The sequence below is a fragment of the Lathamus discolor genome, chromosome 1, assembly GCF_037157495.1.
Source record: "Lathamus discolor isolate bLatDis1 chromosome 1, bLatDis1.hap1, whole genome shotgun sequence".
In the NCBI taxonomy this organism is placed as follows: Eukaryota; Metazoa; Chordata; class Aves; order Psittaciformes; family Psittacidae; genus Lathamus; species Lathamus discolor.
The window spans coordinates 63,750,395-63,765,713 of NC_088884.1; the positions used below are offsets into that span (position 1 = coordinate 63,750,395).

The following is a 15,319-nucleotide window of genomic DNA, read 5'->3' on the forward strand; positions in this document are numbered from 1 at the left end:
CGTGTGTAAGGAACACCCCAGATGTTCCTTACATTGCCTCCTAACTGATTTTTTTTTTCCCTTCCTTTTTTGTGTGTGATCAAAAAGCTTTTGTAATATTTAGCTTAAATACTTCAGTAAATTAAAGCACTAAATAGTCCTGCTTTGACCATTACTCATCCTCATCCTTCTCTAAGTAATGTTCTCTGTGGCTCGTCTTGGGGTGGGGGGTGGACCACTGGGCCTGCTGTCTCTCAGTTGTCCTTTCTTGTTTGGGTTTTTTTCTCAGCCAAAGGAGTATGATTTTCTTCAGTCTACTTCCCTTTAAAACATGTTTATAAACTACTTACTATTTGTTTCTGTGCTCTGGGCTTGTTCCAATTATTACATCTTTCTTAAAATGCACTATCCAAAACTGGACATGGTTGACACGCTGCCATTGCCAAATTAGGACAAAAAATTTGTTGTGCTGTGCAGATGGCACTCCTGTTAAGACATCCTGTAGTTGCCTTTTCATTGCAGCAGCTCATTACAAGTGACTTTGTGATCCATTCCAGCTGCTAAAGCTTTTTCTATAGCAGCGCTGTCTCTTTAATTTTTTGTTGTGCATTTTTGCATCTAAGCTTGAGTATGCTGGTTTGAACTCGTCTTTTAAAATGTGTTGCCTAGATCTTGTCTTGGGTTTGTTTGCTTGTTTTTGTTATAATGAGGTGATTTTGAAATGTTAATCTTGCCTGTCCAAAGGGCTTGCAGTACAATCTGTCTTACAAATGAATAAGAGAAAAAATAATGGGAGAGGACAACCAAAATGACAATTTTTTTTCTCAAAGAGAAAGTCCCATCATGCCTGTGAATGTAATTAGTAATTAAAACTTGTACGTGAGAGGAATGGTTTGCGGCTGGGTTTTTGTTTGTTTGTTTTCAGAAAAGGGAATGTTGCTTTCTGCAATGTCTGTTTTCCTTTAAGACATTTGAAGAAACTATTTTAACATCCGGGAGGGATGATTTTCCTTGCTGTATCCATCATTTGTCCGAGAAGAGCTCTTGCCTTGATGGCAAACTTAAAGCAATTAAGCTTTCAATATTCAAGATGCAACTTTTTGCCCCTTTATATTTTTTTCATGCACTCTCTGTATTCTGCATCGCAGTCTTGCTTATCAGAGTTCCACTGATCATTCTCCTTTCTTTCCCAGTGACCTTGAGCCTGAATGGTTGGATGGTGTGCAGAAAAATGGGGAATTATTTTATTTAGAATTGAGTGAAAGTGAAGAAGAAACTCTGCTTCAGAACAGCTGTCCAGAAATGCCAGCAGTGAATCATGTCAGGTTTCGTGAAAATGAAGCTGAAGTTATTCAAGAGGGATCACGAAAAGAAAGAAAGTACGAACTGAAGAAATTGACCAAAATGTTAAAAAAGAAGAATCTTTTATCAAAGCATTCTGGTAAGAAAGGCAGTGGAAGCTGCAGCGTGCATTCCACTGGTCTTACTTCCATCTTGAAACACCAGTCCGGTCAGAAAATGGGTGTCACTGTTCAGCAAAAGTACAAAGATGTGTATGTTTATGTAAATCCCAGAAAACTGCAGAGTGCTGGAGAAGATGAGCAGCACAGGCTTTTGGACGCCTTAGTAGGGATTGTCCATCAGTCTTCGTGGAGCAGCCGAAGAACAGAAAAACATGGCAAGAAGGATAAAGTCACCAGAGGAATTGGTGAAGAGAGGCTTGTCGTACATGGATTGGTGCCAGGTAGTTCAGCAATGAAAACAGGTCAAATCTTGATTGGTAAGTAATTGAATTGGTAGTTAACTTCTGCACTCTTCCTATAAAATAAAGATTTTGGGGGTTTGGTTGGATTTAGTTTTTGAGGCAGCTGACATGAATATTCCTGAGACATAAGCAAATGATTACAAATATTATGGCAGTTCTTGAGGAATTATTTTAAGTAAGTGGCATTGCATCTGATGTTCTGTTACCTGTTCAGTTTTACTGTATTAGTGGTTTTAAAAATGTGACAGAAACTAGAAGGTGTTACTGTGGTATGACTATCCTTTTAAGTGTACAGAGAGTGAGCAGCTTGAACTTGGAGCAGCTGCTCCCCCACCAGCACCACCTTTAATGCAGAATTTGCTCAGTAGGTAAGCAGGACTGGAGAAAAGCTGTAGTTTTCTAAAGACTGTTTTTTGTTTTCGTTATGTCCTGTACCATCTCCCTTAAATAAAAAGCTTTACTATATATGCTTTACATGTATTTTGTACTATAAAAATAAGGAAAAAATACTCATGTTACAAACTTGCTGGACAGCCTTGATTGGATATTCTGTTTAGCAGGTATAACAGCTGCTTCTTCAGCATTTGTGATCAGGTGGCCTCCAAATACCTAGTGGGGCTGCAGTTTGAGGAGGCAGTGAGTCAGTGTATCAGCTCTTCTCTGCGTTTGTTTGGCTCATCAGACACTTCCATGAGCTGATGCAACTAAATAACCTGGCAGAAAACTAACACAGAAGAAAAACTGCCTGTCCAGTTTTTGCTGGTGTAGTAAGTTAAACTTGGGTCATGGAAGGTCTGACAAGCACCCAAGTGTGAATAACAGATGGGAATGAACTCCTGTGGCTGATAGTGAAGGAGCAGAAATACTCCCACTTCCAGTATCAAGAGGCCATTAAAGGGACTTGGCACTTACAGGACCCCAGCCTCGGAAATGGTAAATGTGAGACAGCTATCCTACATCTGTAAAGGGTGAAAGGTTGTTTAATTACCCTTGAATTTGGTCCCTCAGAGAGAGAGAGCAAAGATGTGATGTTGGTTACAAGATCATGAAAAACTTAATACCATAGTAGCGCAAATCCCACAAAGTCAGCATGAGTGCTTTTGAAATTCCAGTGTTGTGTGTGTAGAAAGGCAAATCGTGCTTTGACTAGCTGATTCTTATAGCACATGGGTTTTGGTAGGGATGCTAAAGAATACTCCAGAGGGAAAATTGGATAACTTTCAAATTTTACCAGAAAGAACTGATTAGTCAAAAAAGTGGGGGGTGCAGACTGAGGGGGAGGAGAGAGGGAGTTTCATCTTGATCTGCTTATGGTATTTAATCTGATTTGTGCAAGAGTGGGAATTTATTTATAACCTGTAAATTAATTTTGGGACACAAATTCGTATAGAACTGCATGTTTGTAAGAGGAAGTGTCAAGTCAAAACAGTGTAGGCAAATACCGGATCCAGGAGATAAAGCTAAACTTCTAAATAGAGATGGTTCTTCATCTATAGCACTTAATGCTTCCTGGAGCTAGTGAGGACAAAAACTGTGGGGTTCCTGTTTTATTTTAAATAGAAGAACATCATTTAAATTTATCTAAAGAGTCTAGCAGATTAATGTCAGTGATAGCCTAGGACTTCTGTTGCCTTGTTTTTGCACATTGGAAACAGATACTTTTAAGGATACTCTAGTTATTTATTTCTTAACTGAGAAAATTAGCTGTATTCTGTGCCAACTGTATAAAATATATAATTTCCATATAAAAACACTTCAAATTGTATATAGTGAACACTGAGTACTCTGGAATTTTTGTGTGGTGTCTAGAAATAGGGATGCTTTGCCTAAATTATATGCTCAGGTTTCAGTGCTGTCTGCATAAAGAATATCCAGTAAAAAAAAAAAAGAATCTGTTCCTGTCAAAGAACTGGTTTACTACTTCTGTATTGCACATCAGAGAGCTCGATAGCTATGGTATACACCCAGAGCCTAATTTAGAAGTAACTGTAGTTCAGTGGATACCTTCCTAACATCACAGGATCTGAATTTGAACAGAAAGTTCAAGAAAAATACAGTAGAGCTTTGTTTGTTGTATATAACAGTAAGGTTTTAGGAATCCTATTGTGAATTGTGGAAACAGTAAAGAATATTTCTGTGGTCACTCCAAAACAGAATTATTTCCACAAAAGTCAGCAGCTTTTGAGCCATCACAGATGAGGAATACCTGATCAGTATGGCATGATGCCTGCTGGCTGGTTTGGTTATAACATTTTTATCTTCATTGAACAGCATATGCATAGATATTAACCTGTTCATGTTTTACATTTTAATATTTTAGTAATCTTAAGTGGTGCAGACCATTTTTTTTGTAGTATAGACCTTTGTGAAGCAAATGCTAAGTGTATTTTCTTTTTAAAGTCCATGCTTTGCAATGCCACGTCGCAGTCTTCCCTGGGACCAGTTTGCAATACGCGCTGCAGGCAGATGATCTTGATTCAGTGTTGTTACAGAATTTATGGTTTTGCCAATTAATATAAAACTTCACTGTTTCAGGTATTGAGAAAATGAAAACAAGACCCCAGTCACATTAAAAAAAAAATTCCTCTTTCTCTGCCTTCTTTAGGCTCAGCTTCAACCAAACACGTCTCTTTCCCCTTTCCCTACAGGCTCAGATACCCTTTCCCTTCAGGTGTAGGTCCTCTCCATGGGCTGTAACCCTTTCCCCAGTGACTGCTGGTCTTTCTTGAATACCTTTGGGCAGAGGCGACATGGCTCCCCTGGCTAGGGGATGTTTTGGTACACAGTGAGTTGCTTACAGCAGCTTCAGAACTGACTGTGAGCAGCACAAGGCAGCTCATGACCTCCTGCCATGCAGGTCCCTCCTGCAGCACTCTGCTACCAAAACTGCCAGTTGCACCCAACCAAGTGTTTTAATTCTTCTGTCTTTAAAATTTGAGCTCTCCCAACTATTTTTCCCAAGACTTGGGTTTGTTATATGTTAAATAATAACCAAGTTGCTGATTACTTTGTATTTTCAGTGGCAAATTAGTTAATCTGCAAGTGATAAGTACAGTAGCCACTTAAATGGCTACCCAAGGTTGTCAGGGAGACTAAAATCTCTTGATTTTTCTTCATTCCGAGTAAACAGTACAAAGTGGTTATTGCTTTAACATTTTTTTTAGTACAAATAACTGTCCCCCCCCAGTAATCACTCTCCTCAGGTGGCTTCTTCAATTTATTCTGAAATGTGTATCCCTTATAGCTTTGAACACTTAAAACATCTGTTTATTATTTGTGCGCTACACTTCAATTTTTTTTTTAAGGTTGCATATGGAAGTTGTAAGCCTTGTTGCTGTACTTCATTAACCAAGTAGAATGCAGGCAGTGACCATATGAAAGTAAATACAACAGTTTTGCAGGCTAAAAAAACCCTGCCTCTTTGTGGCTCTCTAGAAAGATGCCATTCTATCCATGTGGTGTTTATCAGCTCCTTTTCCTTCCCTCTCTCCCCCCCTATATTTAGCGGTTCAGTATCCATCTTAAATTTTCAGAACAAAAAAGCTCTCCTTGATTTTTAAGTCCTTGATGTCACTTTCATTTTGGTTAAGATGAAATACAGTTACTTTTATCTCATGGCTTTTAAGTGTCTTTTGTAGTTTTGGCAAAACTTTTTTCTTGCTGGAGTTCATTATTAACAGTATGTGAAGCTTGGTCTGCCATATAAAAATTTGGCATCTCATCTTCAAGTGTATCTGCAAAGATAAAAAGCTCCACTAAGTAATCACTTTTAGCTCCAGACAAATAAGGGTTGTGATAGGAAATGCCATTATAACTTTTCCCTCTCTCCTCCCCCCTTCAAATTGAAATGGATCCCACTCACAGCAAGGGATACTTTTAAATATTGTTGATCATCATCTTTACTATAGTACAAATGCGAAAGTAATTCCAATGATGCTGAAAATACAGGCAAGCTGTTTAGCGGAGCATCCTGTTCTTACCCTCTTCAAAATTACCTTCTGCTCTTACTGCTCTCGTCACTTGAGTATCTGAACAGTTTGCATGAATTCTCCCTCCTGATCTGTTGGTATGCTACTCAAAAAAGTGTGAAAACTACACAGAGGTAGGGATTAATCTTGGATGCCTGTAAAGATGGGCTGAAATAACCCAGTTCTGAGCAAGTATACCAAAGATGCAGGCTGTTGGTGAGAGGTTCAGTTGAAAGGTTCAATCCCACCCTCATTTACTGACAAGTCATTTTCTGTGGGTTTCTAATCCAATGTAGAGTGTTATGTGGGAGGATAATTTGTTTTCCCTGAGTGAAAAAATGCTTGTAGTAAACTTTAATAGTAAAAGCAGATATTGCCCTTGCAGTTCTGAAGTTTTGGTAAACAAGGCCATCACTGCTAGAAAACCAAGTATATCGGTTACATTTCTATAGCATAGACTACTGGTTTAAAACAGTAATCAATTTAAAAAATTAAGCATCTCGCAGTCATCTTCCAGCAGTCAAAGTAAATGCTGGTTTTGTCCTTTGCAGACCATAGAACTAAGAGTCCTGTCAGAAAACATCCTTGAAAATACCAAAATACTAGGAGAGTTCAAGATTTTCATTAGGAATTGCCATATACTGTGTACTTGTTGAAGAAGCTCTCCAAAGTAAAGAGGCTGGGCATGCAAGCAAGAAATAGTTTGCCTAAGCTTTGCTGTGTTCTCACTGTGGAGTTTGGGATGTTGTTTATGTTCTTTTAATCTCCTCTTGAAGCATAACAGCATTGGTTTGGGTGAAAGCAGCCTGCTAACATATAAAGCAAGTAATTGATCTGGCTTTCTTCAGCAGAATGTGTTCCATACTTTGCCTTTTTTGGAAAGGAGTATGTGAACATTTGTAAGTACTTCCACCAAGTCATTACCAAGAACAGAGGAAACCAAGTATCAGGATTTCATGAAAAAAGTGTCTTTGGTTGTCTCCCAGTTATGGAAGCAGTATTCACTTATCAGGCAGTGTCCCCTGGCTTAGTGCAAAGAGGGTCTACTTTCAGAAGTGATATTTGCAGATTTGTCTTTAGGGTATGGATATTTAACAAATCTAAGTCCTGTGTGTCGTAGCAAAGTGTCAGGCAGTTCTGGAATAAACATTTTAGGGATGCCAGCACCCCCCCAGACTCTTCTAAACTTTGTCTTTAAAGAAGAGGAATAATTTCATCAGCTGTGTGCAAACTAGGTGTTTGATATCAATAGACACTGTTTTTAACTACTACTGAATGGATGGGACCAGTCTTTTCTAATGAAAAGATGAAAATACAGCAAAGAAAATAGGAAACAACTCCTGCCTCTCATCTCTCTTTGGTTCCATCAGTCTAGTAAAATTCAGTTCTGCTTGGCATCGTGTGGAGAATGTATACAGGCATCTTACAGGGTTTTTTTGTGGACTGAAAATTTTCTTATAATAAGTAATAGAACTCAGAAGCCTGATTATTCATTATTAGGGGATTCAAAAGAAAAAAGCATACTTTCTTGCTTAAAGAGAAGGACACGTATTTTTCTAAAGATAAATCTATTGACTTAAGGTCTGATATCCTGGAGCTGCCTGAAGAAAATTTATTTCCTCTGGCTGTTGCTCACAGTGTTTCTAAAAATGGAACTGAGACTTTGTTCTAATTTTCTTCAGCTTTTGACATATATGCTGGTGACTCTCCTGACAGAAAATAGCGATCTTATTGCTAGTAGAATTGCAAGCACATAGGAGCAGGTCAAGTGCTTATTTATACAGTCAAATTTTTGTATACAACTGTATTGTTGAAAAAGAAAAAAAAATTTACATTATTTTACATCAGGCTTGAAAATGGCATTTTATACAAATGTCTGCTTCTTGTCTTTGTCAGTATATACATCTACTTCAGCAAAGAGTTTACTTTGATGTCCCTGCTTAAGAAAAGTAGTTGGAGGGGGTTTTTCACCCACCCATAGAGCACAAAAATAACTGAAAAGTGTATTAGCAGTACCATCTGTACAATTTTTTTCTCTCCACTACTGAAATGTCCCTCTACATCTGAAATTCGGTAATGTTTTAGTCTAAGAAAATTGGGCTTAACTCTGCAAACCATCAAGATAGAGCAACAATTGAAAACACTGTTTGCTCTCATTTAACCTAAATAGATTAAGCATTAAGTGATATTAAATTAAAATTCACACATTTGTGCTTTCTTTTTACAGACTTAATGTCTGAAGTCGGCCTCACTTTCTGTAAGCTTTTCACACTACTGAAGGAGAGGAAACAATTCTCAAAGCAAGTAGATGTGAAAGTAACAAAAGAACACTTACATATTTGAACTTGTTCGCTGGCATTAATTATCACACTGGGTAGATCCTGCGGTCATGTTCTGCTTTAAGATATCCTGTGTTCATCATTTACATACTTCCTATCGTGTCAGTGATGCCTTTCATTGTTACTTCATAGTGTATGTGTTTCGCAAAAAATCACACAAAAAAAAAATCACAGAAGCACCCCATCACTACCTCCCACCTCCAATTCTAGAAAGTCTATACTGGTAAATATAGTTTACCAGTATAATGACAACATTGTCTCAGCTGTACATCAAGTTACAGTTCTTTAGTAGTGATACAGCATTTTCTGGCAAACTGAAGGCAGCCTTACCAGCGCTGCTTTGGCTTGGGGGAAAAAGTGTGTCTGTGTCTTTGGGAAAGCTGTTCCATTTATGATACACAATTGCATTTTTACAAATGGAAGGCAATATAAATATTTACTGCTGCAATTCAAGTTTTACCTAGGTACCTTAGGACTTCAATAAATAAAACACTTTGAGTATATAACATGTAAATACTGATTCCTTCCAAAGTCTCCTTATGTAATCCACGCTGGGAGATGCAGTTCAAAAACTCTTCTGTAAGTTCTAAAATGTGTGCTTTGCAGAATGTGTGCAGCTCCTTTCAGTGGCTTTGTGAATTAGATGACTGTCGTCTTTACAACAGAACTGGTAAGGTGTCTGGTAAAGCAAAGGGAGCACAAGCCACTTACGTTTAAACAGTGCTCCAGATGAGTACAAGAGCAGTTTATGCTTTCTCTGGTAGTTGTGAATGGTGATTTTTAATACAGTGTTCTTCAACAAAGGACATAGTAATTCTGTTTATAATTTTTCTTTGTATTAGAGTAGCTTGAATGCTCTGCTTTTGATTACTGATTTTCAAGCCCTGGGGCTCTGGCATGGACTTACTGAATTGCTCTTAAGTGATGGTTAACTTTCAGTTTTCCTGTCTTTGAATTATTGTTGTGTTGAAGATTTGATAGGCTAAAACTTTGCTGTGTGTCAAGAAACGGAGAGGTTCAGCAGAGAGCTACTAATACGCGAAATAGAAAAAAAGCAATTAATTGCAAGGAGTGATAACATTTTTGTGGGTTGTAAAACTTAACCAATTTTTTTTTCTTGGTTTTGCTGTAAGAAAGAGTAGGAATGAATTTTTCTTCAATGTAAAATAACTGTGAGCAGTTGGTTGTTACCCAGTGTATTAAAGAGGATTGTTGCTTGCATATGGGGGGGGGATTTTGCTTTTATTTTTTGTCGTGATGGTTACTCACAAAGAATAGTCTTTCTCTCATTGGCCTTAATTGTGTGTTACATCAATTCTGAGCTATCAGCCTAGTACCTGGGAAGAATTCCAGCTGTATTTGATGGTATTTAACAAAGTAGAAGATGGGAATAATAATAAATAATCAGAATTCTTCTAAACTTTCAGATTCCATTGTCGTTACAAGATTCTCAGGAAATTGAGAGGCCGTAGAGACACAGATTCTGCTTTTCCTTACTATGTATGTCATTTTCATCCCTGAGTTCATTTTCATATGTCATTTTCATCCATGAGCTGAGCAAGTCTTCTCCCAAGAAAACCTGAAATATGTACTGAACCGTCAGTTGTTCGGTGCTTTATTTCTGCAGTTGAGCACATTTTTGTTGTCAAGTCAAGGCTTAAAGTGTTAGGTATTCAGTCCCAGATGGCTAGAGAAATACTCTGTTTGAGACTACAGAACCTTTTGTTTTCCTACTCTAGCTGCTTCTGCACCTAGCCTTTATTCACCTCATCTTTAACCAGTATACATGGGTTCTTCATTTCCCTGGTCACTGCAGTATTACTTCCATATATGTCATCACATGTGATTGCATTTTTATTGAGCACAGGTGAATAGAATTGTAAGAAGTACTCTGGATGGGATTCTCTCAGGTCTTATACTCACATACATTCAAAGGAATTGCTTTTCCTAGCACATACAGGTATTGTGTTTGTCTTTTTGTCATATAGTGTTTCTTGGTTACCTTCTTGAGAATTAATATACTATTAATTCTGTTAATGATGATCTAGAACTTGTAAGCTGCTACAGGAAGGGGTGAGTTTTGGTGTGCTTTTGGAAACAGTAGTGTTTCAGTGAAGATAGCAGTGGAGAAGGACTGGCAAGTAAACAAGGGTGGTTTTGGAGGGAAAAAAAAGTAAATCTTGGGCATAACTTGATGGGTGAAATTTTTTTTTCTGATCAAGTAACATGAGTGACGTAAGCCTGGATGGAGGGGGGAGGCTTTGATACTTACTCATGTAAAATGATACTAGCGTGGCAGTTAAGGCCTTAAGAGCACTGAGGTAATAGACTGATGTTTCTAAACATACTAAATGTTTCACATAGGAACCATCTACATGTAACAAAAGGACATTTACAATAGTTTGAATGTCGTATTTTTAAGACAAAACACTTGGCTTTGTATTGTGTAATACCATCTAATTTTCTCATGCTTTTTGTCTTTTTTTATCTCCAGGAGATGCTCTAGTTGCTGTAAATGATGTTGATGTGAATTCTGAAAACATAGAAAGGGTTCTGTCTTGCATTCCAGGTCCTATGCAGGTACTGTAGTTGAACTTTTACTCCCACTGTCCTCTGTAAAAACTGATATTTTATCTAACCCTTTTTCTATAGGAAACAGAATTTAGGTGGTCTTTTTCTTAGAACTTCTTCATCCACTCTTTGAACATGTTGGTTGACTTCAGTCAAACTTAAGAGTAGAAATTTTAGAGTTTAGTTCTGGTAAGTTTTGTGAAAAATAGGTAGGTGCAAGTAAGTGACTTAAGCCAATGTCCCATTAAGAGACATCAGGCATAGTCCAGCAGTTACATGCTCTGTCATCAGCCAGAGTCAGAAAGCACATGCAGCGTTGTACAAGAGGTAGCAGCGTACTTGTAGGTTTAGACTAACAATAACACCTGATTTTTTTGCCCAGTGAGAGTATCAAGGGATTCTGTAAGTGCGGGATTCTGAGTATTTATGTTTCTCTGTGAGAACTAGTGCATACCTATGTGAAAACGCAAGTTTTGTTACTTTTCCGGCTCAGAAAACAACTTGATTATTACATTGCCACTTGCATCGAAATTAATTACTTGTTGTTGAATACAGGGAAATAACTCCTTTGAAACCTGCACAAACTTTTAACCAGTGATACTTGTAGTTCTGGGTAAAGACAGCAAGAATGGTTGTTTTGAGAGTTGTTCTTTTGAACACTGCTCTCAGTGAACGAAGGACAAGGTTTTCTAACACTATGGTGTCTTGCTCCTGGTGGGTAATAAATAGAGCTGGAGTTGTGCAATCTGGAAGCAGCATGTCTGAAGCAAGATACTCATGTCTAGCTTAAAAATATGTCAACTGCAGGATAGTAGTGGCTTTTTTTGTCAATTACCATTCTTAAAATGGTAGTAGTTGCTATGAAAATACTTCATAAAATAAATATCTCATCATCAATAGAAGAGGCTTACAGACCACAGGAGAGTAAAATGAAGCCTGAATTAGTAAGTAGTGCTATTAAAGATATTTAAGAGCATTTAAATGGAAAAACAATACTGCTTTCTTATTTAAATAGAAAAATGAATTCTTGGATATTTAAAGAGCTTTTAGATTAAATGCTCTTTCAGATCTTTCAAAACTGAAGAGCAATGAAGATTGATAGAACTCAGGATTAAAAATTGATAGGGGAAAAAAACCCCAAAACTTGACCTGATGAATAGTGTTCCTTCCCCTAAACCTTCTGCACGTATCTTTTTCTTCTAGCAGAATTGGAGCTATAATGAAGAGTTAAGTAATAAAGAATTAGATAGCTAGTTCAGAATTAAACAGGAGAGTATTAATTACCTTGGTTGTTAGTAGCATAAAATTAAGTCTTTTGAATTACTCTGCTTAAATCCACTTCCTGGATTTAAGGAAGGTAAAGTAAAAGTTGCAATTTAGGAGATTGCGCATTTTAAAATTATCATGTCTCTTACAGTATGCCTGTAAGCTCATGGGTTTTTTTTTTTTGGTAGAATATATGAGGTGATGATAATAATAGAAATCTTTTACTTTCCAGAGATGATAACAAGTTTTTTTAAACATGCTTCTGTTCACAACTTACGTAGTTCCTGTAGAACTACATCTGCAACTGCAGTATGATTATTAGTATGTCAGGTCAGGAAGCTTTCCAAGATGTTTGGCAGTATGAAGCTTGCCTAAGCTACCAGAGTTGTGGTCAGGTATTGGCAGAGCTCCATGGTAGAAAAACCTTGTCTTGCCTGTATTTGACCAAATATGGAGTTGCTGTAACTGTTATTAAATACAGAATGATTAAAAAAGCAGAGGTTATATAGTTTATGTAATTGTATCTTTGCTAGATTAGAGTATACCTCTTACTTGTTGCTAAAACGCAGTGCAACCCTTTATATAGTAGTTACTGTTGATGCAGCATTAATGTTTACATTGTCAGTAAATCTGTCAAGTAGACAGCGATTACTTGAAATGTATAACTGTTTGTCATGTTGGCTTTCCAAAGCCTTTTATTAAAGTGCAATTATTCTTTTTTTTTACTGTGCAGTTTGAGTTAAGCCAGAAGACTGCTGAAATACACCAGTGGAGAATTTAAATACAGAGCTCTGAGAGGGTTTTGCAGTGTAGAACACTGTGCTGCTGAAGAAAGAGAGGGTGGTTGTTTCTAAGAATTAGTAATAAAGATGGCCTTTATACAAGCAAAATTGTTATGTATCACATGCATCACATGTGCAAAATATCAAAGAAAATGCAGTTTAAAGCAGTTTTACTGCAGTTACAAGTTATTTACATAAGTGAAGTCAGTGCTTTTCTGGGCTCAGTATTAAAAATTACTGGAAGCAATTTCAGAAACTGACTACCTAGGTTATCTCAGTTGCAGTATGTGGCATAACATCTCTCATTATTATATTTTCAGAATATTGTTAACCTTACCTCAGTTGAGGTAGACTAGCTTCTAGGCATGCAAGATAAAGTGATATGCTGCAGTCTATACAGTTTTAAATTCCTGTCATCAAAATAGCTGCTGTTTCCTAACACCACAAGACAGAGAAGACAGAATAGGAAAGGGAAGGTAACTCTAAATAATATATTTTTCCTTATCCTGACACTTGGAAGTTGCAGAACCATTTTACCCAAAACTGTCTGAAAATACTCAGCCTACGGCATACATTCACAATCAGAAATTTCAGCTTGAAATTTTGAGTTAGAGTTGTGCAAACCATAAGCATATGGAAAACAGAGACTTACAACAGGAAATGGCAAGCAGTCTTAAAAGGCAGGCAATGCCACCAGCTCTGGCTGTAATAAAATCCATATTCTAAGACATACAGCTTTCTTGCTGATATACAGAAAGTACGCCTTTCAGCGTCAGACCACCAGTGTCACAGCTACGTCTTCTGTTTTCTTACAGTGGCAAATGTGTAAGTAAAAATCATTAAGAAACAAACTGTAGCAGCCTTCCAATACCTAAATGAGGCTCACAAGGGTGATGGAAAGGCATGTAGTGACAGGACAAGGGGGAATGGCTTTAGTGGTGAGGCACTGGCACAGGTTGCCCAGAGAAGCTGTGGTAGGGGGTTGGAACTGCGTGAGCTTTAAGGTCTCTTACAACCCAAACTGTTCTGTAATTCTATGAAATGAAATACAGAGTGACCTTCCCATCCTACTTTTCCAGCTTCCAGCAGTTAATAGTTACTTGCAGTCAGTAGTTCACAGCATTCAGTAGTGACTTGTTGGATCACGTACAAGTTTGTACCTTCTCCTTTTTTAATCTAGTTCTTAAAATTCCTTTGACCTCCACAGTATCCTGTAGCTGTGATTTACAGAACTGACTTGTGTTACGTACGTCTTTCGTGTTTTTCAGACTGCCATCTAATGAAGCACATTTCATACTCCCAGGTTCCTGCATTATGAGTAGTTAACTGTCCATTTATCATTCCTTGACTTCAAAAAGCTCTGTCATGTTCTGCTTCTGTTGCATCTTTCCTAAGCAGAAAAATTCCCATCCATGTACTTCAGTTTGCTGTTACTGTCCCTTCATCAGTGCCTTCTTGCAGGTTGATTAAATTCTTTTTTACAACTGTTCTAACGTCGTAGTGTGCATGCTGTATAGAGTTAGAATACTAATTTTTTTTTTTTTGCTTCTCCCATTCTTCATTTCCTTTCCTTTTCTATTTTCTGCTGTGCATTGAACTGATTTTCTTTAGGCAAAATGAACTCAAAGTTGTGGAAGACTTCATCATCAGCATTTACAGAAGGATACTTTTGTAGTCATATCTAATCAGATCCAGTGTACTGCTCGGGATGAAGATTGATTTCTCCACCATCAAAAATAAGTGGGGGTGGTGGTGTTAGGGTACATAGAAGTGTAGTTTCTTGGTAATTTTCTATTGCAGTATTTTCCACCTTAGATTTGTTTTTTGGTGGGTTTTTTTACTGTATTTTTTTTTAAGACAGGAAGTACATTAGAACTTGTGCAGTAGTAGAGAGGAACAGAAAATGTCGTGTTTCAAGCTATTAGAATCAAGACTTGGAAAGGAACTTGTCAAATTGTGGAGAGAGATCTTTTTCAAAACACAGCAATTTCCCATCTGAGTGGGGCAGTATTGTCCACAGAGGTGTGGGAAGCAACATGGATGCCTGCAGGAGGAGGAAGAGTTAAAGTTGTTTGTCCCCATTTGTTTTGAGCTATTGCTTGGACAGCCATCTGGTTGTGTCTCTAAGACAAGACAGATTCAGTCTGGGTTACTTTATTTTTAATCAAGGCACTCAAAGATAGACTGCAGCAAGAATTACATCTGTGCGTCATTAGTGTAGAGACTGTAGCCGAAGTGTCATGAATGAGTGTCCATAGACAAGATGTAGAAGTTAAAGAGAAGTAACTATTGAGCCTTGAGGAAATCTGCAAGAAATTACACAGAGTATGAGGAAAATTCTCTGAAATACATGCAGATGGCGTGACAGAGAAAGAGAACTGAGTCACTGAATGCCAGAGGAGAAAACATACATCTATAAAACTGTGAATGATCAAGTTACTGGGACTTAATAAAGCCACTGCTTTTAGCTGGGTGTTTCTGGTCCTTGAGTCCTGTTAATACGCAATGTAATTAATCAAAACTGAAATGATGAGGAGGAAGCGAGGGATGAGTTACTGTCAGAGAAGAAAATGGTAGCATATTGCATGAGAGAAGCATTGAATGCAGTGCTGTTACAGGGAATGGGAAAAGAGGAACAAGCTGACAGCA

The 15,319-nt window shown here is 37.6% G+C and overlaps 1 protein-coding gene across 3 annotated transcripts in view; it reads left to right on the plus strand.

Annotated features, from left to right (window-relative positions):
* The window catches only part of INTU (inturned planar cell polarity protein), a 41,127-nt gene that overhangs the window by 2,868 nt on the left and 22,940 nt on the right, over positions 1 to 15,319 (plus strand). For all 3 annotated transcript variants that reach the window (XM_065674403.1, XM_065674421.1, XM_065674412.1), the window contains exons 2-3: positions 1,173 to 1,759; positions 10,546 to 10,631. In XM_065674403.1, the coding sequence (XP_065530475.1) occupies positions 1,173 to 1,759; positions 10,546 to 10,631 (673 nt within the window). The remainder of the gene's footprint in view (positions 1 to 1,172; positions 1,760 to 10,545; positions 10,632 to 15,319) is intronic.